General features: G+C 35.5%; 1 protein-coding gene across 1 annotated transcript in view; it reads right to left on the bottom strand.

Annotated features, from left to right (window-relative positions):
* Positions 1-237: 237 nt before the first annotated feature.
* SOX8 (SRY-box transcription factor 8) overlaps positions 238-12,553 on the bottom strand; it is a 13,844-nt gene continuing 1,528 nt past the window's right edge. The window contains exons 2-3 of the mRNA XM_077449406.1: positions 4,591-4,829; positions 238-2,505 (exon numbers count right to left, since the gene is read on the bottom strand). Of these exons, the coding sequence (XP_077305532.1) occupies positions 1,778-2,505; positions 4,591-4,829 (967 nt within the window). The 3' untranslated portion in view covers positions 238-1,777. The remainder of the gene's footprint in view (positions 2,506-4,590; positions 4,830-12,553) is intronic.

Raw genomic sequence — 12,553 nt, 5'->3', positions numbered from 1 at the left:
GCAGACTCAATATATAATAATTATTATAATAGGAACAAATACACAGAAATTTCACATTATTTTAAGTGGCTGCTTAGTGGGGAAGGGTTCTTTTGCTGGAAGCGCAGTGGTAAATACACAGGTGAAAGGGCATTAGTGAGTGTATTATTGATTTGTAGACTCAATACATGAATTTGCCAGTAAACTACAAATTGATACATACCAATACGAAATTTAAAACAAAAAAATTAAGCCATATCAGTTTTGAAAAAAAGCCATTTTTAATTTTCTTGAACATAGCATATACAAAAGTTAGCTTCGCTTAATTAAAAAAAAAAAAAAAGCGGCAACATACCATACAAATGGAATCATTCACACTTTAAACAGAAAAATAGAATTTGCAGAAAACAAAAAGTATTTTTGTTTAAATGCGTAAACAGGAAGATCTGATCCAAAGACACAATTTTTTTCTTTAGAAAATAGTAAGAACTGTAGAAACAAAAATAATTTCTTTTTTTTTTTCAAATTTACAAAGTTTTTTTTTCAATATTTTTAAAAAAGGCACAAGTTACCATAAAATAGAATTTATTATATGCTCAGCATACAATGAAAGGGAACAGTAACGTAAACAGATATTAGTAAAAAAAAAAAAAAAAAATAGTTAAAAAAAAAAAGGAAAGCAAAGTATCAGTTTAGTGTCTTAGCTTAATGGTAAGAATCTGGTCCCTGTTAGGCTGGGTGAAATTGTTTTTAAAATTGTGTGACAAATATAATTATGTCAAAAATTACCATCAAATCGATATTTTACTAATATATTATTTGAACAAATGTTCACCGGCCAGATATTATAAGTTTGTTGGCCTTAGGCCACCTTTCAAGTACGGAATCGAGTGACCAAACCAACAAAAAATAAAAATAAATAAACAGCAATCCTCTATTCCTATTTTCTGTTTTTTTTTTCTGTTCCCATTTTTTTTAAACAATAAAGTAATTAATCACTTATAATATATGGCACATAAATATATTTATATATATAATATATTTAACAGAACTATAAGAACATTTGAAAAAAAAGTTAATTACAGCCAAACATTGCTCAGAAGAAAATGTTGAAAAATACAGTTTGTAGTCCAAGCCTGAGACACATAAACATGATAACGGTTAAATAGTTTTTTTTCCCTCCTCTAGTCCATTTCATATATATTATATTTTTTTCTAAATCACGGCAGTATTATTGTTCTAAAGGGAATTTTTTGAAATGTGGAATTATGGACATCCATTAAGTCTTCAGCTCTGAATAATGCTGTTGCATCAACTTTATAGAGATAAAAAAAGAAAATGCCAGTGGAGCATAACGTGTTGACTCCAAAACTGACCCTCTTCTCCAGCAGATGAAGTACACAATGAAATTGAAATGTTAGAACTGGGTTAATTGGTCAAAAGCACATTCTTAATGGTTGGTCAATCTGAAAAACTTCAAAATGTTGGCGGCACCTCTTAATTGTGCCAAGAGAAACTCTGTCCTCATTTGGTAGTCGGAGGTCCATCCTTCATTGTAGACCATGTCACAGTTCGAAAACGGCCCTTTCTGCAATCTTGTGTTTCACAATACAATTTTTTTCAGAGATGTCTTGAGGAAAGGCCCCCAGTATAACATAAACGTCCTCAGGTTTTCAGCAGGCACTTGTAAAGGAACTGGCATGGTGCCTTCTATCTGTACATTCTGTCTATAGTGCACATGTTTTGGAAGACGTTAACAATCAGACATAGATATGTAATAAAAAAAAAACTCTTGTGTTTAAGGCCTTGTCAAAGTTGTGTAAACTGGTTGGTCCCAGTTGGAATTAGGACTGTGTGAGGGTGGAATGGACAGACTGTTGAGGATAGGTGTGGCATAGGGGCGCCGGGAGGAATGGAAATATGGGTATTGGTACAAGCTAGATGGATAGCCAGAGTAGGGATTGTAGTAGTTGGAGCTTGGAAGGTCTGTGTAGTCACACTGAGAGCTGGGGAAAGAATTTGGTACCGTAGAGCTAGGCACAGTTGTAGTACATGCCTGGGCACTATAGGAGCTGTAGTCAGAGTGAGCAGGCGACCCATGGGACTGGTCACTGTAATGACTAGGACTCAATTGCTCTGTCTTGATGTGAGGCCTCTGTTGACCAGACTCTGGAGAAGAGGAGGAAGTTGAAGGACTTTTGTGTGACCAGACAGGTGGTTGCGTGGTTCCAGCTGCATGTGTATAGGGTGCTCCATAAGGTGGAACTGTAGAGTTTTGCCCATGATCAGCTGGAATAGCTCCATGCCCATTCAGTGGCAAGTATTGGTCAAACTCATGAACGTCGAAAGCCTCAATGTTGTTGATCACCTCACTGCTCAGCTCGTTAATGTCCACATTACTGAAGTCAATGTTCTGTCTCCCATTTTCCAACATCCTCCGTCCTTCATGCTTCAGCTCTTGTTTACCACCATGGTGAAGGTCTGTCTTTGGGGTGGTCGGTGGAGTTGGAGGACCATGATTTTGACCTAAGAGCATAAAAAGGAAATTACATTTAGACATGACATTGTACTACATATTGAAAAAGAAATATTTGAATAAGTAATTACTTTTTCACTTCCTGTTTATTTAGTAAAATACATAGTCCATGTTAAACAAATGGATTATTTTTATGCAAAAATTGTTAACATGGCTAACAAACGACATATGGAACATTCGGTTTATTTAAATAACATCAGTGAGTGCCCCTAGTGGTTGTATATTGGATCCGCCAAGCAGTAAGTATAGAATTAGCTATAACTCAGTTAAAAGGGTGGTCACAAACCTATATTTCAAAATAATCAAATAGAAGCTGGACTGTAAATGACAAAATTGAATTCTTTCATACAAGGGGGGAAAAAATAAATCAGAAATCATAAAAAATATAATTTAAAAGACATAATATTTTCAAGACTGGACCCAATTTCCACAAGATTTGCGCAAATTAACTTCATAAGATCAAGAACGTTAGAGGCATCCCGAGAATTTGTTCCTGGAAAGTTTTGTCTCCTGGGTTTGCGGCTAAGCAAATATTTTAGACACTAATAGCTGCTGGCAGTGGCTATCTCAGCTTACTGGAATTGGGCTATCTGATTACTATTAAATAGGTCCACTAAGCTAAAAAATGCTGTTTATAAGTTTAACTCATTTATACTTTGTTGGTCAAGGAAAACCGAAAAAGCTTCTTTTACATAGCTGGCTGTTGCAGCTCACAAGAGGATGGCTACCAACTGACTTTAAGTGACTACCAACTAGTCACTAATGAACTGACCATGGTATTTTTTATGACTACCATACTCAGATTCATTTACCTTTTATATTGGATAGTTAGACATATTTTCCACCCAAATGAAATTACTAATGTAGGTAGAGCTGTCTTCAAAGACTTTCCAGAAGGTGAGCATAGTAGATTTATAGTTTTTGTTTCCGGCTTGTATAGAGTAACGAAGGGTTATAACACCTATTTGGTTTTTTAATACCACTTGTACTCTATTGGGGAGATGTCCTTTTACTTCCTGTTCAATAGCCAAAACTGGAGGTTAGAAGAAATTCCTTGAAATTGAGGGCTGTCACCAGAACTAGTGTCCCCATTGAAGACTTCCCCTTGATTCCTGTTCTGGAGACAACTCAAAAGAAGGGATTTTCTTTCACTTTTGGTGATGGGGGTAAACAGCACTAATAGAGGGGGCAAAACTCCCTTACAGGGGGGGCACAGCCATCAATAAAAACTTGACAGGTGTTCTAATCCCTCTCCATCCAAAATCTTGCCTTTAGTTATACTTTAAGAAAGTTTAAGGGGTGTGTGCGTTTGAAATGGGACATTAAAGTATATCTAAAAATCAAAACTTTGATTTTATTTATTTTTTGGAGTAGGGTGCATTGCCTCCTATTCCCTCCCTTGCCAACTTTGGATGAAGGACCTGTATGAGCTCATACTTAAACACAGAGATTTTGAAGATTTTGAGGCAATTAGTATTCAAATGCTTCACTTGTTGAAATATTTCTACAACACAATTTCCTTATGGTTTAAAAAAAATGAATTAATTCAACTAAGCTGTATAGACAGTTGTTGGGAGATGCGGGAACAAACCTCCATCTTCCCATGCCGTGGTGTTGCAATGACATAACCATGGCAGAAGCTTGACTGGTTGGCCTTCTTGATATCATAAAATGTAAGTTTGGTAACCTTTTACCACTAAGGTTATCAGAGGTCATCATCACAGCGGTAATGGTCTAGGGCTTAGCCAGTGAGTCAATAGGGGGCACAATGCCTTTCCTGTTGACCTATAACATTACCCTCACCGGGGAAGCTCGTCTGGTCAACTGATAAGCACATGGCTGAGAACTGGGGAACGTGCGATTCCTACAACCTACGATGTCTACTTCTTAGCTTAAAGAAAGAGGTTACGTGTGGGTTGACAGTTTCAAAAATATGGACAGCCCCTCTAACAGGAAACCATGTATATGCTGTTTTATGTACTGCCATTGGCATTGACCTAGTGTTCCTACATGACAATCCGAACAGCTACCCTTCAAGTTCATTAAAGCATCAACTAAGAATTGTGGTACAATACCTGCATGATCTCCATGCATATGTCCATCTCCCATCCCTCCTAATCCAGAGTCAGACTTGTACATCTGAGATCCAGGGTGGTGACCAAGCTCAGCCCCGGAGTCCGAGTCGCTCTGGCCAGCTTTTACACTCTTTCTCCGGCGAGGTTGGTACTTGTAATCAGGGTGATCTTTCTTGTGCTGAACCCGCAGCCGCTCGGCCTCCTCAACGAAAGGACGTTTCTCACTTTCACTCAGTAAACTGCAGAAAGAGGAAAAACACGAGTTTTGATTAGATAACAGAAGTGTTCCAAGTATACATCTCTACACATAACCACTAAATTAGAGGTCAGTCAATTCAAGTACCAACCTCTTCAAACATAAGAACCGATTCACTATTATTAAGTAAACATGCATCTAACACATAATGGGTAGGGTTATGGCGATTATCTGATACATTAGGGTTATATATATATATATATATATATATATATATATATATATATATATATATATATAGGCATATACACACACACACACGCACATTAAAAAACGATATAATATAACAATTTTATTATTGATGTTCTTGGGCAACTTATTATTGATGTTCTAGGGCAACTTTGCCAAAATACACAGAAGCCATTAAATATAAATACAAAAAAAGGAATTTTATGTGTGCAATTGTAATTTAACAAATTTACTTTTTTTTCTTTTTTTTTCCACGGGCAAACAATACAACACAATCTCCAATTTAAGATTTAGTGGGCCATTAACCTATTTTTGATGCGCTCCACATAAGAGTAAAAAAAAAAAGGAAAATTTTATGATCTTTTCATCGTATAAAATTATACTGGCCCCTAAAATACTATTGTTTTAAAGCTGTCTTACCATGTAACAGCCATTTACAACCTAGGGCAATAAGACACAACCCTTGCTATTTTACGCACTATACTCATACATTTTTGGTTTCCAAATTTTTTGCTATAATATAATGTTTTATTATATTACTTTATTTACTATACAAAGTTTAAACTGTCAACACTATAGATATTATTATTATTATTATTATTGATAAATATTTTTTACTTGCCACTATATAATAAAAAATATAGTTCAGAGTTTACTTTAAATATACCTTCATTGAGACAGATAAGCTGAGAACTGAGAAGATTGACATTAATATTAATGTAATAATGCAGCAAAAAATGCAGGCATTTGTATGATAAAAATAAAAGTACATAACAAAATGTTGGAAAATATTTATTCAACTGTTAAAAAAAAAAATCTCAGAAACCAAAAGACAGCATGCATTTCAAAGATGAACAGTGTATTCAAGTAATTGAATACATTTGTATTTTAGGAGGTTCTGAAACAAAGAACAAAAACAGTAAAAACATATAAAATGTAAATAGTAATTTTTTTTTTTTTTTTTTATTACTTCTGCTTTTAACTTCTCTAAGAGTTTTGGTTAGTTAAGGAGAATTGCTTCAATTGTTAATATTTATCTTAATTCGGAATATGGAGATGGATCTATAATGTTGTTCCTAATACTACAATGCAATGGGAATGATTTTCCTAATAAAGACTGTACTTTGTTTTCTTGTCTTTGTATTTACTTCATAAATATATCATAAAAAGAATTTTCAAAAGATAAAAAAACAAAACAAATAAAGTAGTAAAGACTGTTCACTTAGTTTAGCAAAGAAGCTGAATCGATGTTTACTTTGAATACCCAGTTGTGAGCAAGGGAGATTAAAAAAAAAAAGAAATCAGGGAATTTGCTTAATGAAAAGACTCTACTCCTTTAATATATCAACCCTAAAATAAACAAATACAGTTAAAAAAAAAATCTTTAATATCAAATGCAATAATTAAGCTGATTGCATTTAGCTCTGTGAGCAATTTCAGCCAATGGTTCATTCACTTCTGCAGCGAAGTGTAATTGCTAATTAATTCCATCGGGAATTTTTTTTTTTAAAGTCCCACATCATGAATTTGGTTTAAAAAAGTGTTTTTCTATACTGTCAAGTAATGATTGAGCTGCAAAGTTTCACCAAATATTTATTCTGGAACTGCTGAAAGAAGTACAGAAAAAGTTGATTCAGCGCATTAACCCCTAACGTGCAGAGTAAAGAGTAGGTGCGACAGGGGCAGTATTTTACGCCAGCTTGTGAAAGCTTCTAAACACAACTACTAAAAATAAAGATCAGAGCGGTGACACTTTTCCTTTAATGGATCCATTTAACAATTTAATGACTGTAGATACTGTGGCACCGAAATGCTGAATTTTATAGTTGTTAGCATTTATTCCCCCAAACAAGTAACTGATTCTAACGCACCACTTTAAATGGCCGTCACAGCTTATTAACAGACCTATGCTTTGTGCGTGTGTGGCAGGGTTCCAAATTGTGCAATAACTCATACACTACAATAATATGTTTTTTATTTACAGGGCTGAGAAAATGTTACATTATAAGTGCACTGCAAACTGCCATTTTTGGCACAGTGCAATGATGATGTGCAGAAGCCCTTAGCAACCAATCAGAATTTGTCTTTTACCAGTGGCCCACACCCTAGGCTGTTGAAAGCTGGCTTCTGAGTGGCTTGGTGCACGCTACTTACCCATAGTGAACTATGTACTTTGCCAATTATGCCATTTAAAAAAAAAAAAATTCAAAGCTATTATTTAGGATCATTTTATTTAGGATTTTATATCAATTTAAGCCTGCACATTATTAACTATAATAATTAGTTCATATTAAGCAAAAAAAAAAAGTAACTTAGAATTTATTGTACTGAAATGTTCTAGCATGACTCAGTGGTGACCAAGTGTTTTTGACTCATCTGCTGAAATCATTTACTTTACTGTAACGAATAAATTATTTAAAAAAAAAAAAAGGAAATACTATTGAGGAAAATAAAATATATATTTTTTTTTTTGCCAACAGACTGAATTGTCAAAGGATGAGTTTGATTTTTGGAACACTAGTTGACAAATTAATTTTGCATAGAGTATATTAGTAATAATTTAGCTGGTTTTGTGGAACAAATTTGTGACAACGATCTAATGTAACAAATTTCTTTTTGAAATAATGAGTACAGACAGGGACAGAATTGTATATAGGTAATTCAGGAAAAGGTGTATTTTTTTCCTGTTACCTGTAAACGTGCTTATTCCAAACACTCAATTACAAGAAAACAAAGGGAATAGGATTGAATGCTTGAAATGTATTAATTAAATGCATAATAGTGCTTTAATCATTGTAATAGTAACTATGTTAGTTAAATGTATGAAATAATAAATTAACACTCTGGACCTAAAAATATTAATTCAGAACCTAAAAAAAAAAAAAAAAAAAAAAAAAAAAGTGTGCTTTAGTAAATAAGCTCTTCCCATGTAACAACATGTCTCAGGTTGACAGCCCATGTCCAGTTCTCAATCCTCTAATTTTTTCCCCCATATTTTCAGTAGCTTGTGCCCCCAAGTGCTGTTAACTTACATAGCCATTAGTAGTAGATACACTTGATATATCGGTATGCTGGCACTTGCAGTTCCCCAATACAGTCATCCACAATGCCCATATATGCTAATTTTGACCCAAAACTGGACAAACCTGTCTTTCCAACAACTTATTTTCATGCTTGCCCATAGGATACTAGGATACTAAATATACTAAAGATACTAAAATATATATTTTGACTGGCGCCTTTTAGCAATTTAAAGCAAAGGAAGGCTCACCAAGCCCACCTGTTGGTAAATCCCCCCAAAAAACATTATAGAATTACAAGTCCTTGCTAGCTATATGACCAGAGACTGGTCATCCCCACTATAAGACGAAGCCTGATGCGTCACTGGTACAGATGTTACATCTTTGTCTCCTATGATGGATTTGGGAATATGTTTTTTTTTTCTTCCCCAAGTGCTGATAGTTTTAGGCCCACCCAAAATGGCAAGGGTTAACACCTAATCCTGACAGCTGCTTAAGCCTATAAGTATTTAACATCTGTTGTAAAGTGGATATGCTGTGCTACATACTAATTACAAAAAAGAAAAAAAAAATGGAGCACTGATTGGAGAAATCAGGGTGACTGTTGCTTTGGCAGGAACAGCTGGTACACAGCGAGTGCCATCTTGTCATCTTCTGATCAGGTTACAGTTGTGAGTGGCCGTGGAGTCCTCACTTCTGACACCTGTCAGTGGCTAAAGTCTGTCCTTTGTTCCAGTTTTTTGCGGATCGGAGCAAATTGCAGTAAGTGTGAGGAAGAGACCTACTGCGCACAGAGCAGCGTTCAACATCTGTTAATGGCTGTGTAAACCTGACCTCGGGACATTAATCATGTTCCACTACTCAATCAAACAGGCCAGCAATCAAATTAAAGTTCCACACAACAAGCTAGGGCCAAGGCACCGAAAAACAGCACAAGGTACCCAGCGCCAGGAGGGGGCATACTTAGTCAGGAGATGCTAAGCCCAGACAGAAATCGAATTTAAAGGGTCAGTCCATCCAGAAACAATATTTCAGTTTTTATTGGGAACTGCCAAGCTAAATTACTGGTTGGATTTTAATGTATCACAGGGCCCGTGTGTGCAGCAGTTTGGGCTCCATGATCTACACACCTACATCGGCGATTATACCTGGGTCTCATTCAAAGCCCTGGCTATGGCCAAGAGGAAAATTTAAAGTTTCAGTCCACCCTGAACCAGTATTTCAGTTTTTGGTATGAACTGGCAAGCTAAATTACGGTTTGGATTCTAATGCTCACAGAGCTGGTGGGAGCAACAACCTTGACATCCTAGATCTATACACCTAAGGTGGCCATTAAGCCTGAAGTCTCATTCAAGCCAAGACTATGGTCGGAAGGCAACATTAAAGAGTCAGTCCATCTAGAAACAATAATGTATCACAGGGCCTGTGACACTAAAGCCTTGCGCTCCCAATTCTACATCTGCACGATGGCCTTTTTATCTAGGCCTTATTCCTTCAATAAAGATTTTTTTTTGCATTACTCTCAAGGTTAAGGGAGATTTCAAGGTGGAGGGAGCCTGTAATTATAGCATAAATATCTGGCAAATGCAGTCCATTGGAGAAATGATGGGTCAGTTTAGGATTCAACTTGACAGCATTTACCAGGACTGAAATATCAGTTATGAGTGGGGCTTCAAGGCTAAAAAAAAGGCAAAGTCAGATTATTGTGTAATTTTTATTGCCAATCTAAAATACTGTTTAGCTCTGTTTCAAATGTACAGTTCATGTATACATTTGTGGCACATTTATGCATGTATATAACCCGGTAACATCTGCATCAAGGATTGGACAACAATAAACTTATTGCGTGCCACATGGGTTTTCACAGCGGGTTACAGACACTTCCATTTGGAAAAAGTTTAGAATAGTAGATCAATGCCCCAGCAACTGGGGTTGGAGGCATCACCACATTCATGGCTAAGAAAACAGATATAAAATACTGTGTATCATTTCTGCCAGATGGATGGACGATGCATGCCAAACTTGACATTCCAGGTATGAGATGAGCAACTGAAAACGGGACAAGCTCTCCTAGATACATTATACGTAGATGAGAGGGGAAGTGTAAAACCAACAACAAACTAAACCAACAGAATAGGTGAGATTGGATATCTCATTGCCTAAACTTCTCCAACAACTAGTTCTGATATCACCAGACTCTTACGTCGATCCAAAAGTAATGAAACATTAATTATTAACTAAATTAATGAATACTACACAAGAAACCTTCCATCTTACCAGCCACTAAATGGCTCTTAGTAGCGTCTTCAAGATTTTCCACCCTATAGGAACTACATTTCTGAACACAATTTCTGGTCTATGTTGGCACCCAGTTGATTGCCTAAATCATTGCCTACAATTATATAAAACATAGGTGCTAACGCTAACTTTTCAGGGTCACTTTTCTCCTTTATTATACCTGAGATCATTATACCCTTTGGTAGTGATACATAATGCACAGCACAATCCCATCATGACATTGTCACTGCATTACAAAGCAGACAGAAGCTTTATAAGTAAAACAAATGAAAAATAAATAGATATATATTTATAAAACTAAAGTAATTAACACTAATATTACTAAACAGGAATTCATCAGTTCTACATGCTATCAAGTTTTTCTGCGTCAATTGTTTTTCTTTGTTATAGATAGGTGGCGACATCAAATTTCCAGGGTCCCCTTGTTCCTGTGCTATACCTGAGCTAGGTATTCTACATAGCAATAGTAATGCAACAAACTACAACCCCCATTACGGTATATTGACTACTGCACATTATACCGGATCTTTAAAAATAGTCATTCTAAAGCCAAAATGAACCAATAAATATAAAAAAAAAATGCATTAAACACCATACAACCCTGAACTAAGAGACAGTTATATACATTAGGTGGTAACATTAAATTTCCAGGATCCCTTTGCTCCTATCTTCTACCTGAACAAGTTTTTTCCCCTAGTCATAAATGCAACAAATTGTATCATACTACTGTATCATAAATTAGTTCTTGCATTTAAAAATACCTTTTTAAAAATCATTAATTTAAAAGCCAAGATAAACGCATTCAACTATAATAGGCATGTGTAAGTGTTGTGCGTGAAGGTAAGGGGAGGTAATTTTAATATGAAGCTAAGATCAAGAACCGGAGCCATCACCTCAAGCTAAAGGAGGAATGTTCAGAACTAGCCTTTGAAAGTATTATTTTACTAAAGGAGTAGTTGGTGCTTGGAACAGACTTCCAGCAGTTAAGCGAACGTAAACATGCTTGGGGCAAACAAAGCCCTATACTCAAAAAAAAATCAAGAATAGGCAGACTTGATGGACCACTTGTGTTTAAGTTGTCACTCTTTTGTGTTTCTCAAATCCTAAAAAGAGATCTTTCGAAAAAATCTGTCTAAAATACTGAAATAGGAGACAGTTGTATTTTCTGGATCCCTTTGCTTCTTTGTTCTACCTGAGCTATTGTAGGTATTCTCTTTAGTTGTAGGAGTAACTGCAGCACACTATACACTGCCCATTGCATATTTTGTCAATTACATATTAAGTATTATAATTACACCTCCTGAAAAATATGAATTTAAAAGCCAAGAATGAATAAAAAAACTTCATGCAACCCCCCCCCCCCCCCCCCAAAAAAATGGGGCCTTCTAAGGATAAATGTCTAAAACCTTGAAATAAGAGACGTTCCATACATAGGTACTACCATTAAACCATTGCTAGTCTGCTAGACCTGAGTCAGTTATTGCCAATAGTAAATGTAGAACACTAGAAACCCATCAAGGCATATTTAGAGGATTTTATATGAATCGTTATTAGTCTACCATTGCATAGATAGTACATTTTACATCAATTCTTGCATTTTATATACATCTCTTAAAAAATAAGAATTCAAAAGCCAAGAAACAGTAAAAATTGCATTCAACACCTCGAAAAAACAGGGACAAGTGTCTGAACCTATGAACTTAGAGATGGGTAGTTGGCTGAGAAATAGTAAAAACTTATGCAACACCCCAAAATAAACCAGGGATAAGTGCCTGAACCCCTGTCATTTTAGATGGATAATTAGCTGAGAAACTGTAAAAACGGCATGCAACACCCCCCCCAAAAAAAAACAAGCCTAATGAAATTTTAGGTGGGTCTCCCATCATGTCATAGTTTGTTGATTAATCCTTGCATTTTAAATAAACTACTTTAAAATATGAATTTAAGAGTCAATAAATAGTAAAAACTGCATTCACTACCCCAAAAAAACAGATAAGCGCTTGAACCACTAGGTGGGTACTTGGCCAAGACACAATAAATTAAGGTTCCGTCATGTCATAGTTAGTGGATTTTATGCTACGTCTTACAATTAAATAAACGAAAAAAAAAATGAATTGAAGCCAAGAAACTATGAAAATTAATGCAACATCCCAATGAAATCAATCAGGTACCCCACCATGGCATGGTTCAGGAAATTTCT

This window comes from Lithobates pipiens, unplaced genomic scaffold (genome assembly GCF_037356315.1).
Source record: "Lithobates pipiens isolate NorthernLeopardFrog02 unplaced genomic scaffold, aLitPip1_a1.2 Scaffold_22, whole genome shotgun sequence".
Classification (NCBI taxonomy): domain Eukaryota; kingdom Metazoa; phylum Chordata; class Amphibia; order Anura; family Ranidae; genus Lithobates; species Lithobates pipiens.
Note: the sequence above shows the minus strand (reverse complement) of the source record. Positions and strands in the feature narration are given on the sequence as shown.